This window comes from Equus asinus, chromosome 2 (assembly GCF_041296235.1).
Source record: "Equus asinus isolate D_3611 breed Donkey chromosome 2, EquAss-T2T_v2, whole genome shotgun sequence".
In the NCBI taxonomy this organism is placed as follows: domain Eukaryota; kingdom Metazoa; phylum Chordata; class Mammalia; order Perissodactyla; family Equidae; genus Equus; species Equus asinus.
Genome location: NC_091791.1, coordinates 60470810 through 60495026, shown reverse-complemented (window position 1 = coordinate 60495026; position 24217 = coordinate 60470810). Strand labels below are relative to the sequence as shown.

The following is a 24217-nucleotide window of genomic DNA, read 5'->3' as shown; positions in this document are numbered from 1 at the left end:
GGGAGCTCTCCTGTCTGTTGAGCCAGAACAGCCTGGCGGGAGAACCCACAGAAGAGGTGGGCTTGGCTCTTGCTGGTGTTGGACACCAGCCTGGGAATCTGTACAGCCACTTCCCACCAGTGGATCCCTCCAGGCTGGGGCCAGAGGTGGCCACTTTGCCCTGCTCTGTAGCTCCAGTCTTTTGGGGGAGAAAACACCACTTTGCTGTTGGCTGGGTTCCTGGTCATATTAGTATTTTCGAATCTCTTCCACCTTCCCATCTTCTCATGTGATCCTCTTGTCTTGTGTTTCAGGAAGAAATACTTCGCACTTTGGATAAAGTTTGCTCAAAATTGCCCAAATCCTTATCTGAGGAGTGCCAAGAGGTGGTGGACACTTACGGCAGCTCCATCCTGTCACTCCTCTTGCAGGAGGCGAGCCCTGAATTAGTGTGCAGATTGATCCATCTCTGCTCCTCCCAGGAGCTGCCTGCACTGACTGGTGAGCCTGGTGGGGGTGAGGCTGGCTGGCCCCCCTTGGGTTTGGGGGTACCTGCCAGCACTGAGCCTGTGCTTGCTTGTGTAGCACACGTGGCTCAGCTGAAGGACGGTGGCTTCTGTGAGGTGTGCAAGAGGCTGGTTAGCTATTTGGACCGCAACCTGGAGAAAAACAGCACAAAGGAGCAGATCCTGGCTGCTCTTGAGAAAGGCTGCAGCTTCCTGCCTGAGCCATACCAGAAGCAGGTACGCCCTGGGCTGCTTTTGGCCAGAATGTCAGACCTGCTTAGGGAATGCTGAGGCTGGGTAGCTCATTGATTGCACCCCTGACTGAAGTTTTGAGGGAAAACCAACCATTTCTGCCTCCAGGCATGGAATCCAGGGTAGGTGGTGGGGCATTTGGGAAGGGAGGCCCTGGGCCCGCCGAGTTGGCACTGTCCGGGCTTCTTATAGAAGAACATGTCCAGCGCCCCTGCTTATGTCTCCACTCTGCTTGGGCACACCTGGACCTGGACCCGTACCTGTTTACTCCACAGTGTGATCAGTTTGTGACTGAGTACGAGCCCGTGCTGGTGGAAATCCTGGTGGAGGTGATGGAGCCGTCCTTCGTGTGCTTGGTAAGTTCTGCTGGGCAGGGCGGGCTCTCGGGCGCTGCAGCCTGGGGGAGCTGCATGGCCCCTCCAGGGGTCCTCTGAGATGTTTGACCGTGGGGCAGAGTCTCTGGCATGCATGCGGGAGAGCCAAGAAGACAGAGAGCCAGGCTTTTAGGCCCCACCACTTGACTTAGCAACCCTAATTGTTTCTGAAAGTGCGTGTCAGAGCTCTGATCTAGCTGGTTCTTCTAGCAGCTGATAATCTCAGTTTTGAAAAGGATTAGTTGAGTGGATCTAATTCTTCCCTCTTCTTTTGCCCTTTTTTCACCATATAGAAAATTGGAGCCTGCCCCACAGCCCATAAGCCTCTTTTGGGAACTGAGAAGTGTGTCTGGGGCCCAAGCTACTGGTGCCAGAACATGGAGTCAGCAACCCAGTGTAATGTGAGTAGTGAGCATCTGCTCCTCAGGCCTACCTTGCCAGCTGGGCACCTTGCCTGAAAATCCTGCTTTAATAGGAGCCTCAGTGATTGGCCTTCTACCTTGTCTTAATGTCAGGGAAAAAACTGAGGCCCAGAGAGGCAATTAGGCTTACTTGTGGCTGCCCAGCATAGGCAGGGCTAACTCCATTTTTCTCTGAGGTGTGAGGGGGAGGCTGGATATTCTCTAGCACTCTTTGCTTCTTGGTTTTGCCTTCATTTCCCTTGTGACAGGGTCAGATTTGCACAAGGTCGCCCCAGGGATTACACAAGGCCTCTTGGATTCATTGTCCCCATTCACACAAGTCCTGCTGCCCCCTCGGGTTACATCAGCCCTGGCTGGAGCCTGGCCTGAATCTTCACCTGGGGCCAAGCAGAGCTCTTCTTGAACAGCCCTGAGAGTTGGCACCTCATCAGCAGCCCCAGAGTGCTGTGGCATTCTCCTAGCTGGGCAGCCATCAGTTGGGTGACCCACACTGCTTTCCTGGGTTGGGGATGTTTAGACAAGCTGCTTCCGTTACTTAATGTTCCTTTGCGTAACTTTTTCTTCCTCATGGGGGTTCCTTGTGACCAGTGGGGCCTCACTGTGCCATGTCAGAGAGGTTGCATTATCTTGGGCCACTGGCAGGGAGGGGTGGCGAGGCCCACCCTGCCCTGTCCAGCTCTTTCCTCCAGCCAGGCCCCAGCCCATCTGCACCATCACCCCCACTCCCGCCCACAGCATGGTCAGTGGTGGAATAGGTTTCTGCTGCTGTCCTGGGCAAATGTGCCCTGGGTCCATTTCTCAAGCGCGAGCTGGTGCGTACCTCTGACTCTCGGGTGAGCAGTTCCGTCTTGGGGGCCTCTGTACAGCTTACCAGCTGCATGCTGGCCCCAGGCGTGTAACGGGGCAAAGGGTCCTGGGCCCCACCTGCGTGGGTGCTCATTTGCAGAACACAGGAGTGCTTGCCTCTGCTGCTCAGGACTCCTGCCTTGTGACGCCCCAGAATGATGGTCACATACTCCCTGGTTTTAAAAGAGGTACTGTCCTGGGTCTTCAGCGATTGCTGCCATCCCTCCTATGTAAGACAAGATAACAGGTCCCCGTTTTGGGTGATGTCTCACGCACTATTGGGCCAGGAATGGAGTTTGTCATCTGAAGACTAAACCCAGTTTCTTCTCTCCTGTCAGGCTGTCGAGCATTGCAAACGTCACGTGTGGAACTAGAAGGAATGTTCCATCTTGGAGAAACTGCAGCATCTTTTCCTACTTGTGTGTCTGGGGGAACGAACACAGCTCTGTTGACTTTGTTATAAAAATAGGACCCCCTTTCCCTCACTCCATTTATCATCTCCCTTATTGTAGCATTGCTGTCAGCGCAGGAGGCACCAGGCCTGCCGCTGACATAGCTGCCTCAGTGTCCCTTTTCTCTGCTAGACAGATGATGACATACTGTGTACTGGAGGTCTGTCAGTCTGCTCTTGCATGGTGGTTACCTGGAGGAGGAGAGGGGGCTCTGGCTGCTGGCATGAGCCAGAGCTGCTTGACAGAGGCCGTCCATCCTCTTGGCTGGGGCCTTGTTCGGAGGCCTCCACCTACCCTAAGGAGGGCCCTCTCCTTCCTGGGCCTGTTGGCTGCTGTACAAAGAAGCAAAACAAAGGCTGTTTTATATGAAAGATTAGAGGCTCAGAACATTCAGGATTTTTAAGCAGCATAGTTCTCACTGCAGTAGAGGTTTTGGAAGCAGCTACTCAGGAGACCTGGGTGGGGCTGGGGTTCTCTGTCCCTGGGTCAGCCTTTGATTCCGCTTTCCTGTGTCTTTCCTGCTGCCTCCTCATTGGGGTTGTGTGGGTGTGGGGAGGAGGGGGCAGTCTGCCTGACTGTAACCTGCTGGCGCTCTGTGGAGGTCCTGTGGGCCTGGCTTGTGTGTGAGCGTTTGGGACAGCGGTGACCACCTCATGCTTGCTCTTGTGTCCACCTGGCTGCTGAGGCCCTGCTGTGTCTCTGCGCTGCTGCCCACCATTGCTCTGGGCAGTCAGTCCCCTCCCCTCTGACCCTCGTTTCGTAGATGTTCTTTTTGACCTTTAGTAAATGTGGATGACACGTCATGAGCCCCTGGCTACCGGGTGGCGGGCCTGCTCTCTGGGGACCGTGGCTGCCACTCTGCTGCTTCTCCTGTTTGGCTCCATCTTCTGTTCCACTTCTGGTTGCCAGGAAACAACGAGACGCAGTTGCTGTAAGACTTAATGATTTTGTTTGTTTTGCACTAAAGTTTCTGTGATTTAACAATAAAATCTGTCAGCCAGACCTGGGCCTGAGTGTTTCTGTGCCACCTCAGCCAGAAGAGTTTGGATTTTGATTAGCTCCGAGGCCGTGGGCCCGTAAGTGCCCAGCATTCCTATGGCCCCTCTTGGCCAGACAAAGAAAGTGAAGTGGGTAAAGAAAATCCCACCTGGTTCTTCTCCCTGAGAGACCCAGGGCCAGCAGTGGGTCAGGGGAGCACCGGAAGGCTGGGCCCAGATCTACCCTGCCTTTCACCCTCCCGCGGCCGGGCCAGCCACATGGGTAGTTTACCAGAGTTGGAGCATATTGCTGGTTCCTGTGAGTTGCTTTTCTTTTTAAAATTCAGACCCTTACAGAAACGTTCAGTGAGTACCAGTTAAACAAAACCAAGGGGAAAAAAATTGAGGGAATAACTTAGTTTAAAAAAAGGAATACACACGAACACGTGACATTCAAAACCCAAGGGAACATCAGTCATTTCTCTTTATGAGCTGGGCACATTTGGGAAGCCAGTGATCTGCAAAGAACTCAGTTCGCTGACATTGATCTTGTCCATGTGAGGAGGCAGGGATCACTTACTGTCCCCACCTGGGTGTCCAGCCAGGGATGTGGCAGAAACGCACTGGGACTTGAACTGAAGTTGAGGAGTCGAGCCCAGCACCCCCTCCCCGCTGCTGGGCTGCTGCGCTGTGTGGGGGACGGGATGGGACGACAGTGTACGGGGGCGGGGAGGGGAAGAGGGTCTCCTTGGCTTCTTCCAGCTCAGCCTGGGCTGAGTTCGTCCTCAGACTCCTGGGCCCTCAGTGACCCCCCTTACCTTGTCCTTAGACACTTAACATTTTTGTTTGGTTTTCTTAAAAAAATAACAAAATTTTATGAAGGTAGAGATCAGATGCTGAATGAGCGTTGGGCAAAAGTGGAAACTGAGCAGCTGATGCAGGCCGCTGCTGCCGGGCCAACCCAAGGTCGGACACCCAGGGCTGGCCTGGGGAGGGGCCCACACCCTCGGTCCTGCCCTGCCTTTGCCCTGGGGGCCGGGAACAGGCCCTGCTCACATCAGCAAGCCCCCCCCCCCCCCAATCTCATCATAACTCAGTGATCTCCAGGGGACTCTCCATGATGACATCGCGAAGCTTGTGCAGGGGCGTGGATTTGGCGGACTCTGTGCGGGCGTTGCGCTCGAAGGCGCTGGCCTCAGCGGCCGTCAGGGTCTCCAGCGAGCGACCCAGGCCCTTCTGGTCATCCTCGGGCAGGCTGTTGAGGTCAGTGGCCAGCAGCGTGCCCGTGCTGCCATGCACCATGTGGATCCCATCCGGCCCCTTGAGCTCTGTCGGTGGCTTGTGGCAGAAGCGCAGGCTGCCCTGGCCAGGGCTGCACTCTCCTGGCTCCTCCTCCAGCTCAGTCGGGATCAGCTGCAAGAGGCCATGACCCCCAGTGGCTCAGAGATGTCCCCCCCACATGCTCAAGGCCATGCTCAAGGGGTGTGCAGATGGTCGCCCCAGGGTCACGCCTGCTGTGCACCTCTTTCCTCCCTACTGCATACAGGGAACCCTAGGCTTGCCCCACAGCAGACCTGTCCATCCTCTTGACAGTGTTTCTCAAACTGGGTGCTAAGGGAAACAAGATACTTAAGGTGCTACAGATGTGTTCTCTGGAGTATAGGCTTCCTATGAGAATCTTTTTCTCTATTTGATCTATAAAGAGCCTGTGATGTAATTGAGTACCTGGGTTTGTTGCCAAGTTGGCCTCAATCTGGGTCAACTCTAATTGTGGCCAGGTAGAACGTGTCCCCAGGTGATGTTGGAGGAGATTAATGGGGTGTAGCGGAGACTTACAAATGGAGCTTTTGTCCTGTGTGGAACTATTCAGCTTAGCCTATTCTAGTTGGGATTGTTGGCCCAGCTGGAAATCTGGGTTTTTAGATAAAGTCTGACTTTTTAAAGTGTTGGCATAATCACTGCAGGTAAACAAACATATGTACACCTATTTGGCTCTACAGCCAGTTTCTTAAAGTGACATTACCCCTCAGAGATACCCTTTTGGGCTTCCTCAAGTCTGAGAAACACTGCCTTGGTGCCCACCCCATCCCTGAGAAAGCCCACTGCGGAGCCTGCTGCCTGACTTCCTGGATGCCCACCTGTTGCTGTCTTTGGCCCTGGCTGTTGAGCTCCAGAGACTGAGAGGGATAAGGGCAGCAGGAGAGTGAGAGAGAGAGAGAGAGAGAGACAGCACCCCCAGGGCTGGGGCACGGCACACAGCTCCCGGCCCGCCCAGCTACCTCGGAGATGGAGGAGTGGCAGGAGGCAGCTTTTTGCACCATCCGTTGTGCAAAGAGCTTTTTGAGCCGCAGGTAATCCTCCAGGACCACCTTCAGCAGCGAGCCCTGGGGGAGGGAGAGGGTTAACCCCCCACCAAGGCCCTCCCCTGCTTGCCCCACCCCTCACTAACTTGGATGGGAATGATGGAAGGTGACTCTGGGAGTCTAGGATGCCCAGGTGTCTGATCCTAGGGTGGAGGATCAGGACCAGAGCCTAGTGACAGCGGCCAGCCAGAACCCATGTGAGCTCATGCTGGAGCCCTGGCCTCGAGGCCACTGCAGGCTGAAGCAGCTCCTCAGCCTGGGGCCCTGGCCCCTCTTTCTGCCCTGGTGTTCTTGCCCCAGTGGAGGGCAGGTTTAACTGAGCCTAGAGGTTGAGAAAACTGTTGTCCAGGATCCTCCCCCACCCTTAGATCCCCTGGAGTGGGTCCAGGCTCAGCCAGCGGTCTGGGTGCAGGCGCCCCTATGGAGGGCTCACCTTGATGGGCCCCTCTCGAATGATCTGGCCCAGCTTGGCAATGTTGTCATACTCCTGGATGGCTGCCCGCAGGTACCGGTCGTCGTCAGGCTTGACCGCTGCTGGTTCACGCCCAAAAGTTCCCTAGGGAGAGGGGACATTAGCTGGAACAGAGGTAGCATGCACACATGCGTGCATGCACACGCGTGCACACACAGTAGTGGACCACCTCCCAAAGAACCCAGCTCCTTGGCCAGGGGTGGTGAAGACCTACCCTGCCTCCATCCCGTCCCTCATGATTGCCCACCCCTGCCTCTGGCCCTGGCCCGTGCTCACGTGGGTGCGGGTGGGGCTGTTCCACAGGTCGGCGATCTCACTCAGGTTCTCCGGCAGGTCGTCCTCGTGCTCGGCCTGGGCGGCCAGCTCCAGGTTTCGGCAGAAAGGATCCAGCCACACGGGATTGGCCCTGCAGGTGGGGAGCAGGGTGGGGTGAGGAGGGAGACTTCAGTGGACTGAGCCCTCGCAGCCTCACCCCTAACCCCTGCCCATTTCCTTGGCCTTTCACGGTAGTGCCTTTCATGGGACTGGGGGTTCTGGGCCATGAGAAGCAGGCCCCTTGCCCGTGGTACCTGTGTCCTCCCCCCTAGGATCCCGCTAGAACCACGACAGGACATGTCAGTCTCACTCAGCTTTGGTGCAGAGGCCTCACTCGGTACCTGGTGACCAAAGTCTGTGCCCCCCTGGAACTTGGGGACCCTTCACAGCTGGGGAGCCCAGCTCAATGACACAGTTTCTGAAGGTGGAGATGGGTGGCTGGCCACCAGGGGGCGCCCAGGCCCCAGGTTTCAGCCACTCTGTTCTTTCATTGCTTGGGAGACAGCAGGGATTTCATCCCAGCTGGGTCCTCGGCAGGCCCCACCAAAGCGCACCAGGCAGGGCTTGGGTACCCTACTCACCCGTCAAAAGAATACTTGTTGGTGTTGGGCATGTCCATGATGTCAATGAAGCCACGATTCCCTGCAGGGAGAAGGGTTGGGGTATGGAGGGGAGGGGTACACCCTGCTGGGGCTGGGGGAGCCTGGGCCCAACCCAGGGCCTGAGCCAGCCTTATGAGGCCTGGGCAGTCACTCTAGGCCCCCAGGGGCTCCTCCTGCCCTCTCTCCTCCCCACCCATCACAGCCCTCACTCACCCGCCGAGCCAGCCACAATGGCTTTGAGCTTCCTCTTGTGTCTGGAGAGAAACAGAAAGGAGCTGGTAAGGGAAGCTGGGGCTGGGCTGGCATCTCAGGGCCCAGTGGCCCTCCTGCCTGTGTCTGTAGGAGCAGGCCAGTCAGCTAATGTCAGGGCAGGGGGTAGTGTCACTCACATGGTCCTGTAGTACCAGTTCATGAGGATGAAGAGCATGGCAGCCAGGAACAGGAGAATGGCCAGGACAATGATCACCATCTGGGGGAAACGGCCAGGCATGAGTGGGCGAGAGCACCTGTGGCAGTGTGGGGGCTGTGGGCGTGGGTGCCACCAGCTGTACCTGCAGGGCAGACATGTCGTCGGGCAGCCGGACAGAGATGGCAGGCTGCACATCCAGGACGTTGTAGTTCCGGAACAGATTCCGCAGCTGTTCCTTGTTCTCGTCAATCATCTGGATCACCCTGGGCGAAGGGCAGGGGCCTCAGCTGCCCTCCTCGGCCATGCCCCGAGAGCTTGCCACACTCAGGCCAGTCTGCCCAGCTCCTACTTTGGACCCCCAAAGTCCACCCCCCCACAAGCCTTGCAAGGTTAAAGTCCATGCGGCTCAGTAGCTTTGTATCTTACAGGGCTACCCTCCCTTCATACAGGACCCGTTTGATCTCACAATCAGTGTAATCTCTCATTTTACGATGGGGAGAGTAAGGCAGACCGGTGGAGCTCTGCTCATACTTCCAAACTGTTCTCTCTACTAGCCCTGCCCACCTCTGGGGGAGAGCCCCACACCTCAGGCCTGAAGGTGTTGTCTGTGCCCCCTTTGGTGGGTCCCCTCCCCACTCCAGGGCAGGGAGGCAGACTCGCAGTCTGAGCACAGACCCTACCCACCGGTCCACATCCAGGATGCGGTTGGTCTCACGGTTCACCACGTGGATGAGCAGCTCTGTCTGTGCGAAGTTCACTCGACCCTTCTTGTCCACGTGGAACTAGGCAAGAAGGGGCATCATGGGGTGTGACAGGAGCAAAGGATGCCATGGGATGGGCAGGCCTCTTCTGGGAGCCCCTGCTGCCCTGCTCTACAATAACTATCACTAGTGAATGCTTGCTGAGGACTGAGCACGATGCCAATCGCTTCACAACACTGGGCCCGGCACCGTTCTTTGCTCCATTTTACAGATGAGGAAACTGGGGGCCAGAGACCTGGAAGGACTTTCCCAAGGCCACACAGCTAGGAAATGATTGCCGGGGCACATACCCCCTTTCATGCCCCTGACGTCTCTACAATGTCCTGTCCCTCCTTGTGGCCTGGTCCCCCTTCTCCCTCCACTGCCCCTAGCCCCAAGTGGCTTCCATGGGGCACCTGCACGTCATCTGTGTTGACAATGGCACCAGTGATGTTGGAGAGCAGGCGGATAAATTCCTCCTCAAAGTCACGCACACGGTCGGGGATCTCATTAATGACGATCTTGACACGCTGGTCATCCCTCAGGATGTAGATGCCGATGACAGCCGTGTCATTATGGCCTGCCAGGTCCCGGGCCACAATGTCCACCACAAAGTAGCCAGGGCTGTAGGCCATGAAGAGGTCGAAGGTGCGCAGGATGCCATCCATGCTCCCTGCAGGAAGAGCCCACAGGCTGGTGCAGCTCAGGGGCCACCCACCACCCCCAAATCCCCCGGAAGGGGCAAGAGCCAGGGGCAGGTGGATTCGTGGAGGGGAGGCAGCATGGGCCTGCAGCAACTCGGGACACAGATGCCTACAGAGCCCAGCAAAGCAAAGATGACAGAGGAGTGGGAATAAGTGACGTGAATGTCCATCTGAAGGGGCAGCAGCGCAGGCTTCAGCTTGGCTGATTATTGTCATGGGAGAGTGCAGCCCGTGCTGCCAGAACCTGCACCTTTTCTAGAGATTTCTAGTGAAATCTCCTGATCTATAACTATTGACCCACGTTTTAATTTAAACACTGCATATTAAACAAAACACAACTGTGGGCTGCTCTGGTCCAAGGATGACGAGTATGGGACTCTGCTGTCCCATGTTGGGATACTACGGGACACTTCTGAGCCCCCTGAGTGTCTGTATGTCTCTCTTTCACACACACGTACTTCAGAATTTCACAATCATAGTAGAGAGATGACCAGAGGAGGTACAGCACAGTCTTCTCTTAGAAGACAGTAGACCTGGGTTCAAAATCTGCCACTTTCTAGCTGTGTGACCTTTAGTAAGCTACATAGCCTCTCTGTGCTTTAGTTTCTTACAATAAGAGCAATGGGAGCTCAGAGGTCAAAGCGATGGTGTCTGGTTGTATGACTGGAAGAGGTAGCGTATGAACTAGATTTTGAAGGATGGTTGAGAAGGAGCATATCTGAAGGCAGAGGTGAAGGGCAAGATGGTGTCCCAGGAAGTGAAGACAAACGGATCAAAGGCCCAGGGGAGGATGGTGCAGAGCAGGCTGAAGGAATGGTGAGTAGTTCAGCTTGGCTGGGCACAGGGCCCTTAAGGATAGTAGGGGACTGTGGAACCAGAAAGAGGGATTAGGAGGAAGACCTGGCGAACCTTGAGCGCTAGGCCAAGGAGTTTGGATTGGCTCCTGTAGACACGGAGGAGTGTAGAAGGGACTGGGGCTGGAAGTAAGGTAACGGGATACCCACCGGGACACTTTCTAGAACCTGACCCAGAGAGGTGCAGTCATTTACACAGGCAAATGCACACTTGTACTGACAAGTGTGCTTTTTGAATTCTGGTTCCCCAGTGCCCAGCACAATGCCTGAACCAGGGGAGGATGAGGTGCACAAATGGAAAGATAGGTGGATCGATGGGAAGGAGAATGGGAAGATGGACGGATGGACAGATGGGTAGATGTGTGGATGGATGGATGGATGAATGAATGAGAGGAAGGATGGACGGATGGATAGATGCATGCATGCATAGGTGAATGGGTAGACGGATGGATGAATGGGTGGGTAGATGCATGGATAAATAATGGATGGATGAAGAGATGGGAAGAAGGAAGAAAGAAAAGAAGGAAGTGGATGGGTAGATGGAGAGATGAAGAGGTGGACGAATGAAAAGAGAAATGATTGCTGGCTGGTCAGCTAGATGAATGATGGATGGATGGGTGGATGAATGGAAGGACTGACATGCTGGCTGGCTGGCCACCCATACTCTGTGGTGTCCACACAGACCCCATCTCCTCCTGACTACAGTCCATGCAGTGACAGAGGGAGGTCTTGGGTGGAGGCCACTCATCTGTGACCAGGCCCCTACCCATGGTGAAAACCTGGCCCATGTCCTCAGAGTCGTTGGCAAGGGCCCGGAAGTAGTGGATGGCCAGGATGCTGTAGAAGACCAGGCTGTTGTTGCCAATGTCTGCATCCAGGGCCAGGACCTGGATCAACTCCGAGCCCACCTTTGCATCAGTGGCCACTCCTGCAGGAATGGGAAAGCAGGTCTAAGTGGTAGGGCAGGGCCACCCCACACCCTGCGCCCAGGCTCCAGTCCCTGCACCTGCAGTGTACTCAGCCTTGGTGAAGCGTGGCGGCTGGTCATTGATGTCCTCTAGTACAACGCGCACCTCCTGCAGGGTGAGGTCAGTGACCAGGTCGAGGGCTGGGGAAGGCCCACGGGGAAGTGTCCAGCTGCGATTGCTTGAAGCCTTGACAACGAAGGAGAAGACGGCTTCACGCTCCCTGTCCAGGTCCCGCAGCACAAGCAGACGCCCATCGGGATGCAGATGGAAGTTCTTCTCTTCGTTGCCGGCTGAAGGTGGGACCGTGGCACAGGGTGAGAGGGCAGGCCAGAGCACATTTAGGTCATCTCCAGCCCCAGGGTAGGTAGGACACCAGCCCCATTAGGCCCCACCTGCGATGAAGTAGTACACGATGGCATTGGGGCCTTCATCTGCGTCCACGGCGCCTGTCACGTTGCCCACGAGGGTGCCATGTGGGGAGTGCTCAGGCACTGTCAACAGCTGGTACTGGGGGCTGCCTTTCTGCAAGGGGGGAGGAGGATGTCTTCAGGGGAGGCCAAGGGAAGGCCCTTCCAGCTTCTGCCAGAAGGCTCTAGGCAGTACTTTTACGGGTGCTGAGGGAGTTTATTGCTCATGCCTTGTGGGGTGAGCAGAACTGCTGTAACCTCAAGGGAGCCAGGGCAGAGCCTGGGAGATGCTAGCTGTGCCCTCAGAGAGTGTTGCCCACTGACACCCTCCCTGGGGGCTGGGCTGGGCTTGGCATGTTCTCTGAAGTATCCAGCACCTGAATGGATGTTTGGATTAGGGCTGACGCTCTCTCATATGCACGTACATGTGCACACACACTCACACTCACAGTCTCCAGGGAGCATCACATCCCACGTGCACACAAGAAGGAAAAAACACCCAGTCAGAGAGTCTGAGTCCACATGCCGAGCTCAGCCCCAGCTCAAAAAAGCAGCACTTCCTGGGGGCAGTGTGAGCACTTGGGAGAAGCTCAGCTCCAGGAGCCAGGCATTTTTGTCTGCCGAGTAATGCACTGAAATAGTAGCTGCTCAACAAATATTTGTGCTGTGAAGTGTATGCAGGTTTCTGTGTGCAACCACGTGTGTACATGGCAAAGGGTGCACAGGGGAACCTGTGCACGTGTGTGCTTGCAGGCAGAGAGTCCCTGTGTGGGCATGACTGGCGCAAGGGATGGGTGAGCTCACCGGAGGCCTCACGAAGAGGGGTTCATTGTCGTCGATGTCCTCCAGGGCCACCTGCAGTGGCTGCATCGTCTCGTATGGCACCGGCTGGCCCAGGTCACTGGCCACCAGGATAAGCTGAAGGCAGGAGTGCAATCAAAGGACGAGACTGAGGGCCCCAGGTCACCACTTTCGTAAACATTCTAGGTGGGCAGGCAGGTGGTGGCCCGACGCCCAGGGGAAAGCCCCGCCCTCGGCCCCCGCTCCTCGCGCCGGGCCCCGCCCCCTTACGCTGTACACCGCCTGCTTCTCGCGGTCCAGGCGCTGCGCGGTCTGGATGAGGCCGCTAATTGGGTCGATGGTGAAGTACTCCCAGTCCCGGTTGCCCGCCGTCTTCAGAAAGCTGTAGCGCACGGCCCCGTTGAGGCCCTCGTCCTTGTCTGTGGCGTAGACTTCGTACACATTGGAGCGCAGCGGGATCTCCTGGGAGGGGGGCGGGGGTGGGAAATGGCAAGAAGGCTCATGGAGCATCTGAGAGAATCCCAGCTCCCAGGCCGGGATGGAGTTGTTGTCCTTTCTCCTTCGTAGCAGAATGTCCTTGCCGCCTTCCAGCATCCTTAGGAAATGCCTGCCTACTTGGCTGGACTCTGCTGGAGTCTGAGTATCTGCTAGAACATCCCCTCACCCCACCACCAGCCAAAGCCACCGCCTACTGATGGTCCAGCCTGGGGTGCACCACGCTCCAAAATCTCTCAGGGTGATCGCCCCTCCCGCCGATCCCATTGCATGCTGAGGTTTAGAAGAGAGAAGGGAGATCCAAAAACTGAGGCCACATACACCCTCTGTTGCCGGGTCTGTCTTGCTGTCTGCTACCCTAATCACAGGAGCTCTGGGTATCCCAAAGTACCACCATCCACCCCATGGGGTACCTGAAAGTGGGGGAGGCAGGTGGGGTGGCATGGTGGATAAAGACGAACACCTGGGTTCTACTCTGTTACTAGTTCACAGTGTGACCTGGACAAGTCATTTCACCTCTCTAAGCCTCAGCCTCCTAAATCCCTTGAGTTAAGCAGATTTGAGTTAAGTAGATATCAAAAAATCTAACTGACTCATCCATTGACCCATGATAAGGCCGCCCAGGACACAAGAAAAAGAGCAAGTTTCTCTGCTTTTAGTTGAAAAATTATCAGCTCAGCATGGTTTCACTGTTTATCTTATTGATCATGACAATCAGAAACTCCAAATGGCAGTTATATCTAATTAATAGAAAGTGAGATGACAAATAGATAATTACTTAGCAAATGCTGGTTGTTTGGGAGATACGGAGCCCTTGAAGGGGAAAACTCAGTAAGTGGGGCCTTTGGCGTGGAAAACTACTAGATTATTATTAAATTATATGCTGCCGCATTCCACAGAAAAGATTTGAGGCAGCTTACAAGAATGTATAAATTATAATGAGTGAACAAGTTAAAAAAAATGAGGGTAAATAATAAAAATGGTTGGCAAGAAGATGGACACTTAAGAGGTGGGAGGCAAGGTGTGTGTGCTAAGTCTCTGCAGGATCATTCAAAGTGAGCTGACCCCTCTTGAGCTCCCTAGTGGGCAAAGCAAAGAGGACCACCAATCACTGGAATAGACACAGGTGAAAACAAACCACAAGGGAAAGACGCAGTGTTTCCTAGAGCGCAGCCATGGGAGAAATTTCTCCCACGGGACCTCAAAGAGGAGAGAGAGTGACAACAAGGACTTAACGCTGATATTCTGAGCTGCAGAGATACGCTGAAGTTTGGGGAGCAAAGAACAAGTGGGAGACACCCCTACTGTACCACCAAGGAGCATTTGGGGCCTGGGTGCTGAGAGGAACGAGGGAGAGGAGACAAAGGCGCTCTTTCCTATCTTTACAAGGCACTTTAGGGCAAGGAATGAAAGAAGAATTGGAGAGATTCCAGAGCTCAGCCACTTCCCCTGGTTTCTTATTTTGATGTATGCACATACTCAGCTCCCAGGCTGTCTCCACACTGGTATCAGCAGGAACGACAGACAGAAGGGGCGTGTGTGTTTATTTTGAGACAGGTCTGGGGGAAGTGGGTTTCTGGGGAGACTGTCCTTGGCAGACATCTAGGAGCAAGAGATGGGGCATCTATTATTATTAGTCCCGTTTTGCAGATGAAAAAGCAGACTCAGAGAAGTCACTTGCTCAAAGTTATTGGGCTGGTAAGTGATAGAGTTAGGCTTGAACCCAAGACCTTTTGCTGGCACAGCCCAAATTACTAATCACTGTTCAGTACTACCTTGTGTGGCACTGAGCAAGTCTGACCCCTACTCTGGCCTCAGTTTCACAATGGGGGCCCTTTCACTCTCCCAGGCGTGACTGCAGGATGAAGAAGTGGGCTGGCTATTGGAAGGGGGATGTTGGTGGGCAGGAGGCCCCAGGGGACAGCAGTACCTCTCTGATGTGGAGGATGGTGCCGTTGGGTGGGCGCACGAAGATGGGGCGGTTGTCATTGACGTCGATGACCTCCACCAGGAGCATAGTGGTGCCCCAGAGTGGGGGCTGTCCACCATCCGTGGCCACCACGGTCAGGTTGAACCTTTCGTAGGACTGCAGTGGCCGCTTTGTGGTCACCAGGCCTGAGTCTATGTCCACGTAGAAGGCCTCTGGCAGGTGGGGAAGGAAAGCAGGGCATGGCTCCGGCTGAGACATCCTTCCCATCCCTCCTCCCCCTCCTGGCCTGGGGCTGCGGGCATGGCAGTCTATCCCTCCCATGCCCAAGGCTTCATGGGTGGGGAGCAGGCTACGTACCCACTCCAGGGCCCTCCAGTGAGTAGGCCAACTCCCCATTGGAGCCCTCATCCTGGTCTGTGGCCATCATGGTGATGACTGAGGTACCTGCTGGCTCATTCTCATACACGCTAGCGCTGAACTGGGGTTTGGAGAACTGTGGCCGGCAGTCATTGATGTCCAGTACCTGGATCACCACCTGGAGGGGAGGTTGAGGTCAAAGGTCAGGAGCATACTCCGGGCTACTTCAAGCGACCAGGTCACAAAGGAATAAGCCAGAGTGGATAGTGCTCACTGTTGGAGTCTGACCTCAAACGATTTATTTAATTCCCTGAGCCTCAGTTTCCTGAGCTGTACACTGGGGACAACAGTATCTTCTCTCTCCAGGCTTGTGAGGCTCACCTGCGGTGGTGTATGCTAGAGCGGGGTGGTGCATGCTGGAGCGGGGTGGTGCATGCTGGAGCGGGGTGGTGCATGCTGGAGCGGGGTGGTGCATGCTGGAGCGGGGTGGTGCATGCTGGAGCGGGGTGGTGCATGCTGGAGCGGGGTGGTGCATGCTGGAGCGGGGTGGTGCATGCTGGAGCGGGGTGGTGCATGCTAGAGCGGGGTGGTGCATGCTGGAGCGGGATGGTACATGTGCAGTGCCTGGCCCAAGGAAATGCTCAGCAACTAGTACTGCGGGTCACAGGTCATCTGTGTCCTGGTCCTGAAGCAGGGACCTCCTACTCTGTGTCCTTTGCTCCTTCCCACAGTGGCCCTATACATCTGACTCTAATCGCTGGACCTTAATGCAGGACTGTGATTCCTCCACTCCCAAAGGCCCCCTCTTGACTGGGATTTGTGGATGGTCTGGCAATTAGCTCTCTTGGCTGACCCGACAGCCCAGGGCAGGTCCTACAGACACACGAGGCCAGGGAGCCTTTTTTCCCTGGCTGCTGTGGCCCTGCCTGCCTGCACCCTCATCAGAGCCCTTCACAGCAGCAATCTTAAGAATGCTTTTCAGTGCACAAAGCACATTCCAACCCCCCACCTTCCTGACTCACCGCCGCCCTAGGAAGGAGAGGTCATCATTACTCCTCTGCCCCCTACCCCCGGCAGACTTGACACCTGAGGCTCAGAGAGGTTACATGACAAATGCGGTGTGCTCAGCTCATGGAACCTCAGTCTTCTGACTCCAAATACTGTGCTTTTCCCAACACAGCACATGTCTGTGTGACAGGGACAGGAGTCAGATATGTGTGAGTGCTCCCACCGCCTCCCCCTCCCTCCTAAAGAGAAGTTGTCTTTGCCCACCCAGACTCTCACCTCTCTGCCCTTTGGGAGAGTTTATTTGGATGGTTAGGTTATTGAGAGAAGTAGAAGAATTGGCAGAAAGACAGGGCTGGAGAAGGCAGAAAGAAGGGGGAAGAAAGAAAGAGCAAGCAAAGCCTCAAGGTGTGGGACCAGATAGAAATGAAGATAGAGCTTAGAAGGTGGACGCTGGCCTCAGAGCAACTGGGTGGATGCTAGCACTGGAATGGGAATGGGGTTGTGAATTTGAACCCTCACTAACGTTCTTTAAGAGACATAAATAAAAAATTGCTTTATCATTACGTTTGGCTGCTGGACTGTGTTTCTTTCACGGGGGCACCATGGACACACTGGGCAGTGGGGAGCCCCAGGCTTTATCTGCGTTACTCCCAGGTATGTTTAGCTGCCTTAGCAGGGGTTTCACACAAGAGATTTCTCCTAGAGAGTCCCTATCCTCTTAAGCTGCAGCCATTGTGACCCATTCAGCCAAGCCTTCCCTTCTCCTTCCTGCCACCATGTCTCTGAGGGGATTGGGTGGCTCTGATCCCCTTCTGAGCAGTCATTCTCTAAAGGCTCCGCTTGCTGCCTCCACAACCCAGTCCCCAGTGTCCCTGGCCCAGGCTGGTGCCCCTCACCTGCACTGAATTTTCTCGTCGGTTGCTGGCTGCATCCCCAGGGTTGTCTTTGGCCAAGGCAGTCAGGATATAGTGGTCCTTCTTCTCCCGGTCCAGAGAGGACAGCACATAGATGTCACCCTAGTCAGGGGAGGGTGGTGTCAGGGCCTTCATCAATTCAACAGGTGTTTATTGAGCATCTACTACATGCAAGACAGTGTTCTGGGCTCAGGAGACACAGCACTGAACAGAAGGGACAACAGCTCCTGCCCCACGGAGCTCTCATTCTAGTGGCTCTTCTTGCCCTCACTACCCCAGTCCACCTGGAGATCGATGAACAGTCAGGCTGGACCTGACCAGGTATATATACAGTAGTACTCTATAAATATTCGCTGTTCACAGTGCCAGGCCAGGAGCATATCTGACTGTTCATACCAAGCAGGAGGACAGAACCCTGCTGCAAGGGCAGGGTGCAGGGGAATGTGGGCAGGCAGAGGCAGGGGGAAGGAAAGTCCAGTTCCAGTCCAGCAACTGGGGAAGGCCCCACCTGGCTAGCCACTTGCAGGCCACAGGGCTCTCTCTCTCTCTGTACTGAAAACAGCAGCTCTGAACCAATTTGCAGACATTTGAAATCATCACCCATCTTTCCTCTTGAGTCTGCTCTCCCGCAAGTCTGGGACTCATGGGAGCTTGGGGGATGCACGTGTAGGGGCTGCTTCCCTCTCCCAGCACCGAGTAAAGGGCCATGTATACAGTAGGTGCTCAAACACTGTGCTCACTTTCTGCAGAGCTTCCTATGCCTCTCTTTTCACAGTTTCAAAAAGCAGTCACATGGACTTGAATCAAGTTTTCTAGTCTGGTGAGGACACATCTCAGAAATTTTTGTCCCACAAAGGGCTAGTACCAAAAGACTTTGGCCACTTCCTTCCATGTCTGCTGGGATAGAAAGGCCACAGTCTACAGGATGTCTGGGGCTCTGAGAACAGGGCTTGCTGACTTGGCTAAAAAGCCTCTGCGGCTACAGATGTCCAGGTGGCAAGACCCAGATGACCACAGGGGGATGACTACAATATTTTTGGTGGCTTCTCAGCCTATGACCCTGGGCCCTTCCCACTCCCCAAACCCAGGCCCTCCATCACCCGCTTACCGTAACGGGGTTGATGGCAAACTTGCCCTCTCCATCCCCGAGGCTGTACTCAACGAGGGCAAAGTTGCCTGAGTCGGCATCAGTAGCAGTGACTGTCAGGATGACTGTGCCCACAGGCACATCCTCAAAGACGGCCTCCTGGAGCCCAGTGGGCAGGGAGAGAAAGTAGACCCCAGTCAGTCCTAGAGTCTACGCCCCTGCCCTAGGAACTCACTGATGCTGAGAACCCAGGACATGAAGCTGCTCATGGGCTGGTCACTCCCATGGGGCTTAGAGGCTGGCAGAGTGGGAGCGGAGGATGCCCAAAGGCCCCAAGGAATGGGCACAGCTCCTGGACCCAACCTGTTGGCCTGGTCACCCACCTGGTAGGAGGGCTGATCAAAAATGGGGTTGTTGTCATTGATGTCCACAATCTCCAGGTAGACAGGGATCTCAGCTGCCCGGGGTGGGGACCCATTGTCTGAGGCCCTCACTGTAAAGTTGAGCCAGTGCACTTCCTCATAGTCCACCGTCCGGTTGGCAATGACCTTCCCTAAGACACAGAGACAACCACTGCCATTTTGGTCACTCCTCACTCATGGAAGATCTCCAAAGTATGAAGAGAAGGATCTTGAGTTCTGAGGGCAGGTATGGTCCCTTGAAGAAGGAGGGTGGCCAGGCAGCACTGCCCAGTGGCAGGCCAGAGGGCTGAGAGCAACTGGCATCCAGCTGTTCTCCTTACTGGAGGGGTGAGAAAGCTTTTTGCAAGTCAAAGGGATGAACACCAACAAGCAGGACCTCCTCTGAGACTCTGCTCTCTTGGCCTTCTTGTTCCCTCGGTGATACTAATAGTGGGAGCCTGGGTGACGGAGATGGTGGAGTATCCCAAGTTTCCAGCAGACCTCAAAGGGGGCTTCCATCCCAACCTGGGACTAGGCGCTCTGTCCCTTCCTCTGGTTTGGGCATCTGGGAGTGACTGGAATGTTGGCCATATTGGATCTGGCCCAGCCCCCTAAAGGGCCATGGTGGGGCCCCAATTGGAGGGTGAGCAGCAGGCCATGGTCCCTCTTGGAGGCCAAGTAGATACAGACACATGTTCCCCAACCCTCCTCTGGCAGATTTCCCACCTACCTGCTGAGGAGTCTTCCAGCTGGACGTAGCCTGGGGGCATCAGGTCCAGCAGCGTGTAGGTGATCAGCCCATTGAGGCCCTTGTCAGGGTCCACAGCTGCCACAGCGATGAGTGTGGTGCCCAGGGTGGCCCCCTCCAGGATCCGCTCTGTGTAGTAGGTGATCCCGAAGGGCTTGAACTGGGGTGTATTGTCATTGACGTCCAGGATGTTGACTGTCAGCTTGGCTGGGTTGGAGGCAGGGGTTGAGGGTGAAGTGAGAGGGCATCAGTGAGGCTGGCTAGGCCTTTTGAAGTCTCAGCCAAGCGCAGAGAGGATGGCAGCATCTCACAGGCCTCCTGGGACCCCCTGAAGCTTGACCCAACCCTTAGGCGGTGGCATGTGACCCTTTCTTCTGGTCTGGTCGCTCACTCTTCCGTAAGGGAAAAGGGCTTGGGTTCTACCAACTGGCTGGTAACCTTTGTGGAGCCCCTGGCCCTTGCTGTGCCTCAGTTTCCTAACCTGTGCAATGGGATACCACTAAGATGATCTTTAAGACCCTTCCCATGATTCAGCCTTCTATCTCCTGTCTGAGCTGCTCTCTCTATATAACTAGCCTGGGCCCTTCACCCTCTGAGTGTGGAACATTGAGGAGATGATCAGGTCTGCCCTTCCTTTCTGGAAACTTGGGCCTCTGGGCCGTAAAGATAAGCAGCCAATATCTGCTAGGCCTATCTCCTCACTCCAGCAGCTGACCTTGCCTTGTGGCAGAGGCCACTTGAGGCCACCCCACCCCTACGTCCCCCTCCCTCCCTGCTCTGCTCACACAAAATCCACGCCTCTCGCAGCCCCCTCCCAGCTCACGCCTCAGGCTGCAGCAGGACAGCCTGCACTTGGCCTGCTAAGGCAGCATCCCTGCCCCTCTCTTCTCTGCCGTGGTGCTTGTGCCCCCAATGGAGTGTCCATGGCCTCAGGTCACCTTTCCTTGCTCTTTCCTTCCTCTGGGCTGACCCTGTGGCTTCCTAGCAGATTTGCGGTTCCTGTCTCACATCCCAGCCACACCCTTGTTAACAGTTCTGACAACAGGATTCTGACCTAAGTCTGTTAACCCATCTTTTTCTCAATCCCCCTCCAGCCTCTACCAAGCCTCCTTCCTACTTTGAGCCTTGGAGTTCAAGATCACAGACAATTCTGGGCTCCTGGACACCGCCCCCACCCCACTGCTGAGCTCTGCCTAACAACCAGGACACACAGCCACCCTGAGTCTCACGGTAGCTGCCACCTTCCACGCCCCACTGTAGCCTGACTACTGGCAGCCTCTGCAGCTGGGTCCTGCTGTTCCCTCCCTGTCCCCGGCCAGCGCTCCCGCCCTGATGGGCTCTGAGGAACCAGTGGAGATGCCCCTGGGGAACCTTACCATTTGGCACACTGACAGAGCGCTCTGGTAGGTCACTCGCATTGTCAATCACTGAGAGAGTGACCTCATAGGTGGCAACCAGTTCCCGGTTCAGGGGGGACTTCACCATTACAGACCCTGTAGACCAGACCAGGTCAGGTTCAGCCTGAGGGGAACCCCCTAAAATCTGGGCCTCCCAGGGGTGCTCCTGGCCAACCCTCCCAATCCCTGCCGAGGGCAATGGTCCCCAATGGACCTTGTTGGTCTCATCTTTGGCTGGGATGAGACCACAGCCATCTGCAAGCTGGGGACACATCACTCTGCCCCTAACTCACTGTTTACTAGCTGGTGACCTTGGGTAAATTATTTAACCTTTCTGCACCTGTTTCCTCATTTGTAAAATGAGGCTAATTTCAGGATCTACCGCATAGGGCTATTTTGAGGATTCTAACAATTAAACGAGTTTACATTTATAAAGGGCTTAGAACTGTGCTCGGCACATAGAAAGTGCTATGTAAATCCTTGTTTAAAAAATGCTTGTATTCCACAACAATGTGAGTATCCTGAACACTACTGAACTGCACACTGAAAAATGGCTAAGATGGTAAATTTTATGTTATGTGTATTTTATCACAATTTAAAAAACTCTTGTATTCTAATGAGGTCAAATATAAAGGAAGGTCAAGGCAGCTAAAAAGCCCTGAGGGGGTTCCCTGGAGGGGACAGTGGGTGGAACAGGCTGGACAGTTGGGCCTGCCCCTTGGTCTTGGGGCAGGACATGGGCTGACGGTAGGAAAGGAGCACCACACTATATCCGTGCTAGCAAGGAGTTGTCTCCTTCTCTCCTGCCCGCAGCCTCCCAGGGCCCCTGCCTGCCCTCAAACCACAGAAGAGCCCTCCAGAGCTGGGGCTTGGGCTGGACAGACCTTGTTTGGCCCATCTCAGGCCTGGCTCTGCTGTGAATTCTCTCCTTCCTGCCTGTTGGAGGGCCTGGCAGCTCCTCCTTCCATCAGCCTCATCCTAGAGTGAAACTTCCTTTCTCTTTTTCCAGTTCCCTCTCGGGCACTGGGGTCTCTGGGATTCCTTTCCCCATTGGCAAATCCCCCTGCTGGACATCTGTCCTCCTTGAGTGCCCAGCCGCGGGGTGGTCACTTACCCTGGGCCGCTGCCTCCTCCTCCTCCTCTTCCTACTCTCGCTCCCCGTCCCGAGGCTGGGGAGCGAGGATGGGGAGAGGGTGGCTGCATTCAGTCTGCAAAGGCTGGGCCGCGGCCTCGGCCCGGGCCCACAGGATGGGAAGGGTGGTGGTGGGTGCGGTGGGTATGGAGGAAGGCAATGGGGTGAAGCAGAGAAGAGATGAGGTGGGAAGTGACAGAGAAACAGAGCTCAAACCTGTGGGCCTGCCAGCCATGAGGAAGAGAGAAGAGGGTTAACATCAGTTAGTCCAGGGTGCACAGGGGATGGAGCAGAGCAGGGCATGAGGGCGTTGGGACTCAGAGCTGACCAGGGCGGGAGGTTTGGGAGGGAGAGGGTGGAGGGGAAGAGGCAGAGGGAAAGGAAGCCAGGGGAGCAACGGGAGCCCAGTTGGAGAGGAGCGCTCAGAAAGCTGAGGCTCTGGCAAGAAGAAAGGGGAGGGAAGGTAAGGGAGGGAGCTGGGAAGAGGGGCAAAGAAGACACTGGAAAGAAAAATAGAGAGAAGAGAGTCAGTCGGAGGGAGGGAGAACAGAAGAGGAAAGTGGTTGAGACACCAGTGATAGCTTAAAGTTGGGCAGAGGCGTGGAGTAGCTCCCCATGGTCCTGACCAACCAAAGCTGCGGGTATTTTGCTAACTTGGGACATGGCTAACCTATCTAACTTCTCCTAGTGCTCACGGTTTTCCTGTCTTCTTTTTTCCTTTGGCCTCAGATGCACACTGAATGAGTCATATTCTTTGGTTCATTGCACACCATCATCATTGGCATCACTCTTGTTTTATGTATGTATCTATTCCCTTTTATTTGTATACTCCTCTCCCCTTGGGAAATCATTGTAATGTACTGAAGAGTGTTTTTTTTAAAGTGTTCCTGAAAATCATGTATTGTTTTGTGTATGTATTTTACATTTATGCAAATGGAGCTGTGGTATATATATCCCATCCTATTTCTAATTCTTTTCAGTAAGTGTTCATTTTTAAGGTGCACTCATCTTGCTCTGTGTGAGTCTAATCTATTGCTTCTAACTGTTGCCTGGTATCCCATGGTGTGCACCCACCCTACATTATACTCTCCAATGCCCAGGTGGTCTCCAACTCCCACCACCAGTAACATTTTAGTAAACATCCTCAGATCATCCCATTATCGACCTGAGAATTTCCTTGGGATATACACCCAGGAGCAGAATTGCTGGGTCATGGGGGTATAAGTGTACTTTGTGCTAGATTGCTGTCCAGATGATGAAATCAGTTTAAACTCCTACAGTAGTGTATGAGAGTTCTGATGTCCCCACATTGTCACCAATAATATTGTCCAGCATCCTCATATCTGCTAATCATGTATGGAAAACTGATATCTCATTGCTGTTTTACTACTCATTTCTCTGAATAACAACAATTGTTAGCATTTTGTCACAGCCATGTTAGTTTTTTTGTCACTTCTCTGAGACTTCCAAGAATTATACCTGTAATGTCCCATGTCCCCTCCCTAACTCCCCAGACGAGCAAAAACACTAAACTTTTGGGAAAATGGTAAAGCCATCAAAGTTATAAGTTGCATAGGGGTCAGCCCGGTGGTGCAGTGGTTAAGTTCACATGTTCTGCTTCAGCGGCCCAGGGTTCGCTGGTTCGGATCCCGGGTGTGGACATGGCACCGCTTGTCATTCCATGCTGTGGTAGGCGTCCCACATATAAAGTAGAGGAAGATGGGCACGGATGTTAGCTCAGGGCCAGCCCTCCTCAGCAAAAAGAGGAGGACTGGTGGTAGATGCTATCTCAGGGCTAATCTTCCTCAAAAAAATTATAAGTTGCATAAATTGTGAAAGCTAAGCCACAGTTCTCTTTGTTTTGTGATAGCGTAAGAAAATCATCAAGGGTATGTATATATATGTATATATACACACACACATATAACTTACAGATGATTTAAATGGCTAGTATACATATGAACAAAGTGTTCAACCACCCAGTTATTGAAGAAATGCATATTAAAACATGGTACCATTTTCCTATAAAATTGCAGACACAAAAACTTTATAATATTTAATGCTGGCAGGAGTGTGGTAAGACGGGCACTCTCATACAACACTGGTAGAGTGAGAGAATCTCAGAGAGAGAGCTGGTCAAGGGAGAAGGAGGAAGAGAAAGGAAAGAGGGAAGGAGCAAGGGGAGGGATGGAAAAGAGAAGGAAGGGTGTGGTGTCAACAGGGGAGAGAAGAGAGGCAGAAAGAGGAGCAGCTGAGGGAAAGGGAGGAACAGGGAGAGAGAGACTAGACGGAAGGGAGGGTAAGG

General features: G+C 54.4%; 2 protein-coding genes across 4 annotated transcripts in view; one reads left to right on the top strand and one right to left on the bottom strand.

The window, feature by feature from the left end:
- Window positions 1-3833, top strand: part of PSAP (prosaposin) — a 30189-nt gene extending 26356 nt beyond the window's left edge. Inside the window, exons 10-14 of the mRNA XM_014840288.3 lie at window positions 294-480; window positions 565-722; window positions 1013-1093; window positions 1405-1512; window positions 2718-3833. Of these exons, the coding sequence (XP_014695774.2) occupies window positions 294-480; window positions 565-722; window positions 1013-1093; window positions 1405-1512; window positions 2718-2753 (570 nt within the window). The 3' untranslated portion in view covers window positions 2754-3833. The remainder of the gene's footprint in view (window positions 1-293; window positions 481-564; window positions 723-1012; window positions 1094-1404; window positions 1513-2717) is intronic.
- The window catches only part of LOC106830631 (cadherin-23), a 76378-nt gene continuing 55744 nt past the window's right edge, over window positions 3584-24217 (bottom strand). The window contains exons 15-36 of one of the 3 annotated variants that reach the window (XM_070489753.1): window positions 20760-20876; window positions 19366-19590; window positions 18618-18787; window positions 18256-18393; window positions 17130-17249; window positions 15226-15403; window positions 14869-15080; window positions 12714-12905; window positions 12447-12560; window positions 11628-11757; window positions 11274-11525; window positions 11034-11195; window positions 9126-9382; window positions 8654-8751; window positions 8112-8232; window positions 7950-8029; window positions 7774-7814; window positions 7540-7600; window positions 6920-7049; window positions 6605-6727; window positions 6088-6192; window positions 3584-5221 (exon numbers count right to left, since the gene is read on the bottom strand). In XM_070489753.1, the coding sequence (XP_070345854.1) occupies window positions 4895-5221; window positions 6088-6192; window positions 6605-6727; window positions 6920-7049; window positions 7540-7600; window positions 7774-7814; window positions 7950-8029; window positions 8112-8232; window positions 8654-8751; window positions 9126-9382; window positions 11034-11195; window positions 11274-11525; window positions 11628-11757; window positions 12447-12560; window positions 12714-12905; window positions 14869-15080; window positions 15226-15403; window positions 17130-17249; window positions 18256-18393; window positions 18618-18787; window positions 19366-19590; window positions 20760-20876 (3353 nt within the window). In that variant the 3' untranslated portion in view covers window positions 3584-4894. Of the gene's footprint in view, window positions 5222-6087; window positions 6193-6604; window positions 6728-6919; window positions 7050-7539; window positions 7601-7773; window positions 7815-7949; window positions 8030-8111; window positions 8233-8653; window positions 8752-9125; window positions 9383-11033; window positions 11196-11273; window positions 11526-11627; window positions 11758-12446; window positions 12561-12713; window positions 12906-14868; window positions 15081-15225; window positions 15404-17129; window positions 17250-18255; window positions 18394-18617; window positions 18788-19365; window positions 19591-20759; window positions 20877-21894; window positions 24113-24217 lie in introns of those variants that run through there. The other 2 variants (XM_070489743.1, XM_044756749.2) reach the window with 2 other exon arrangements.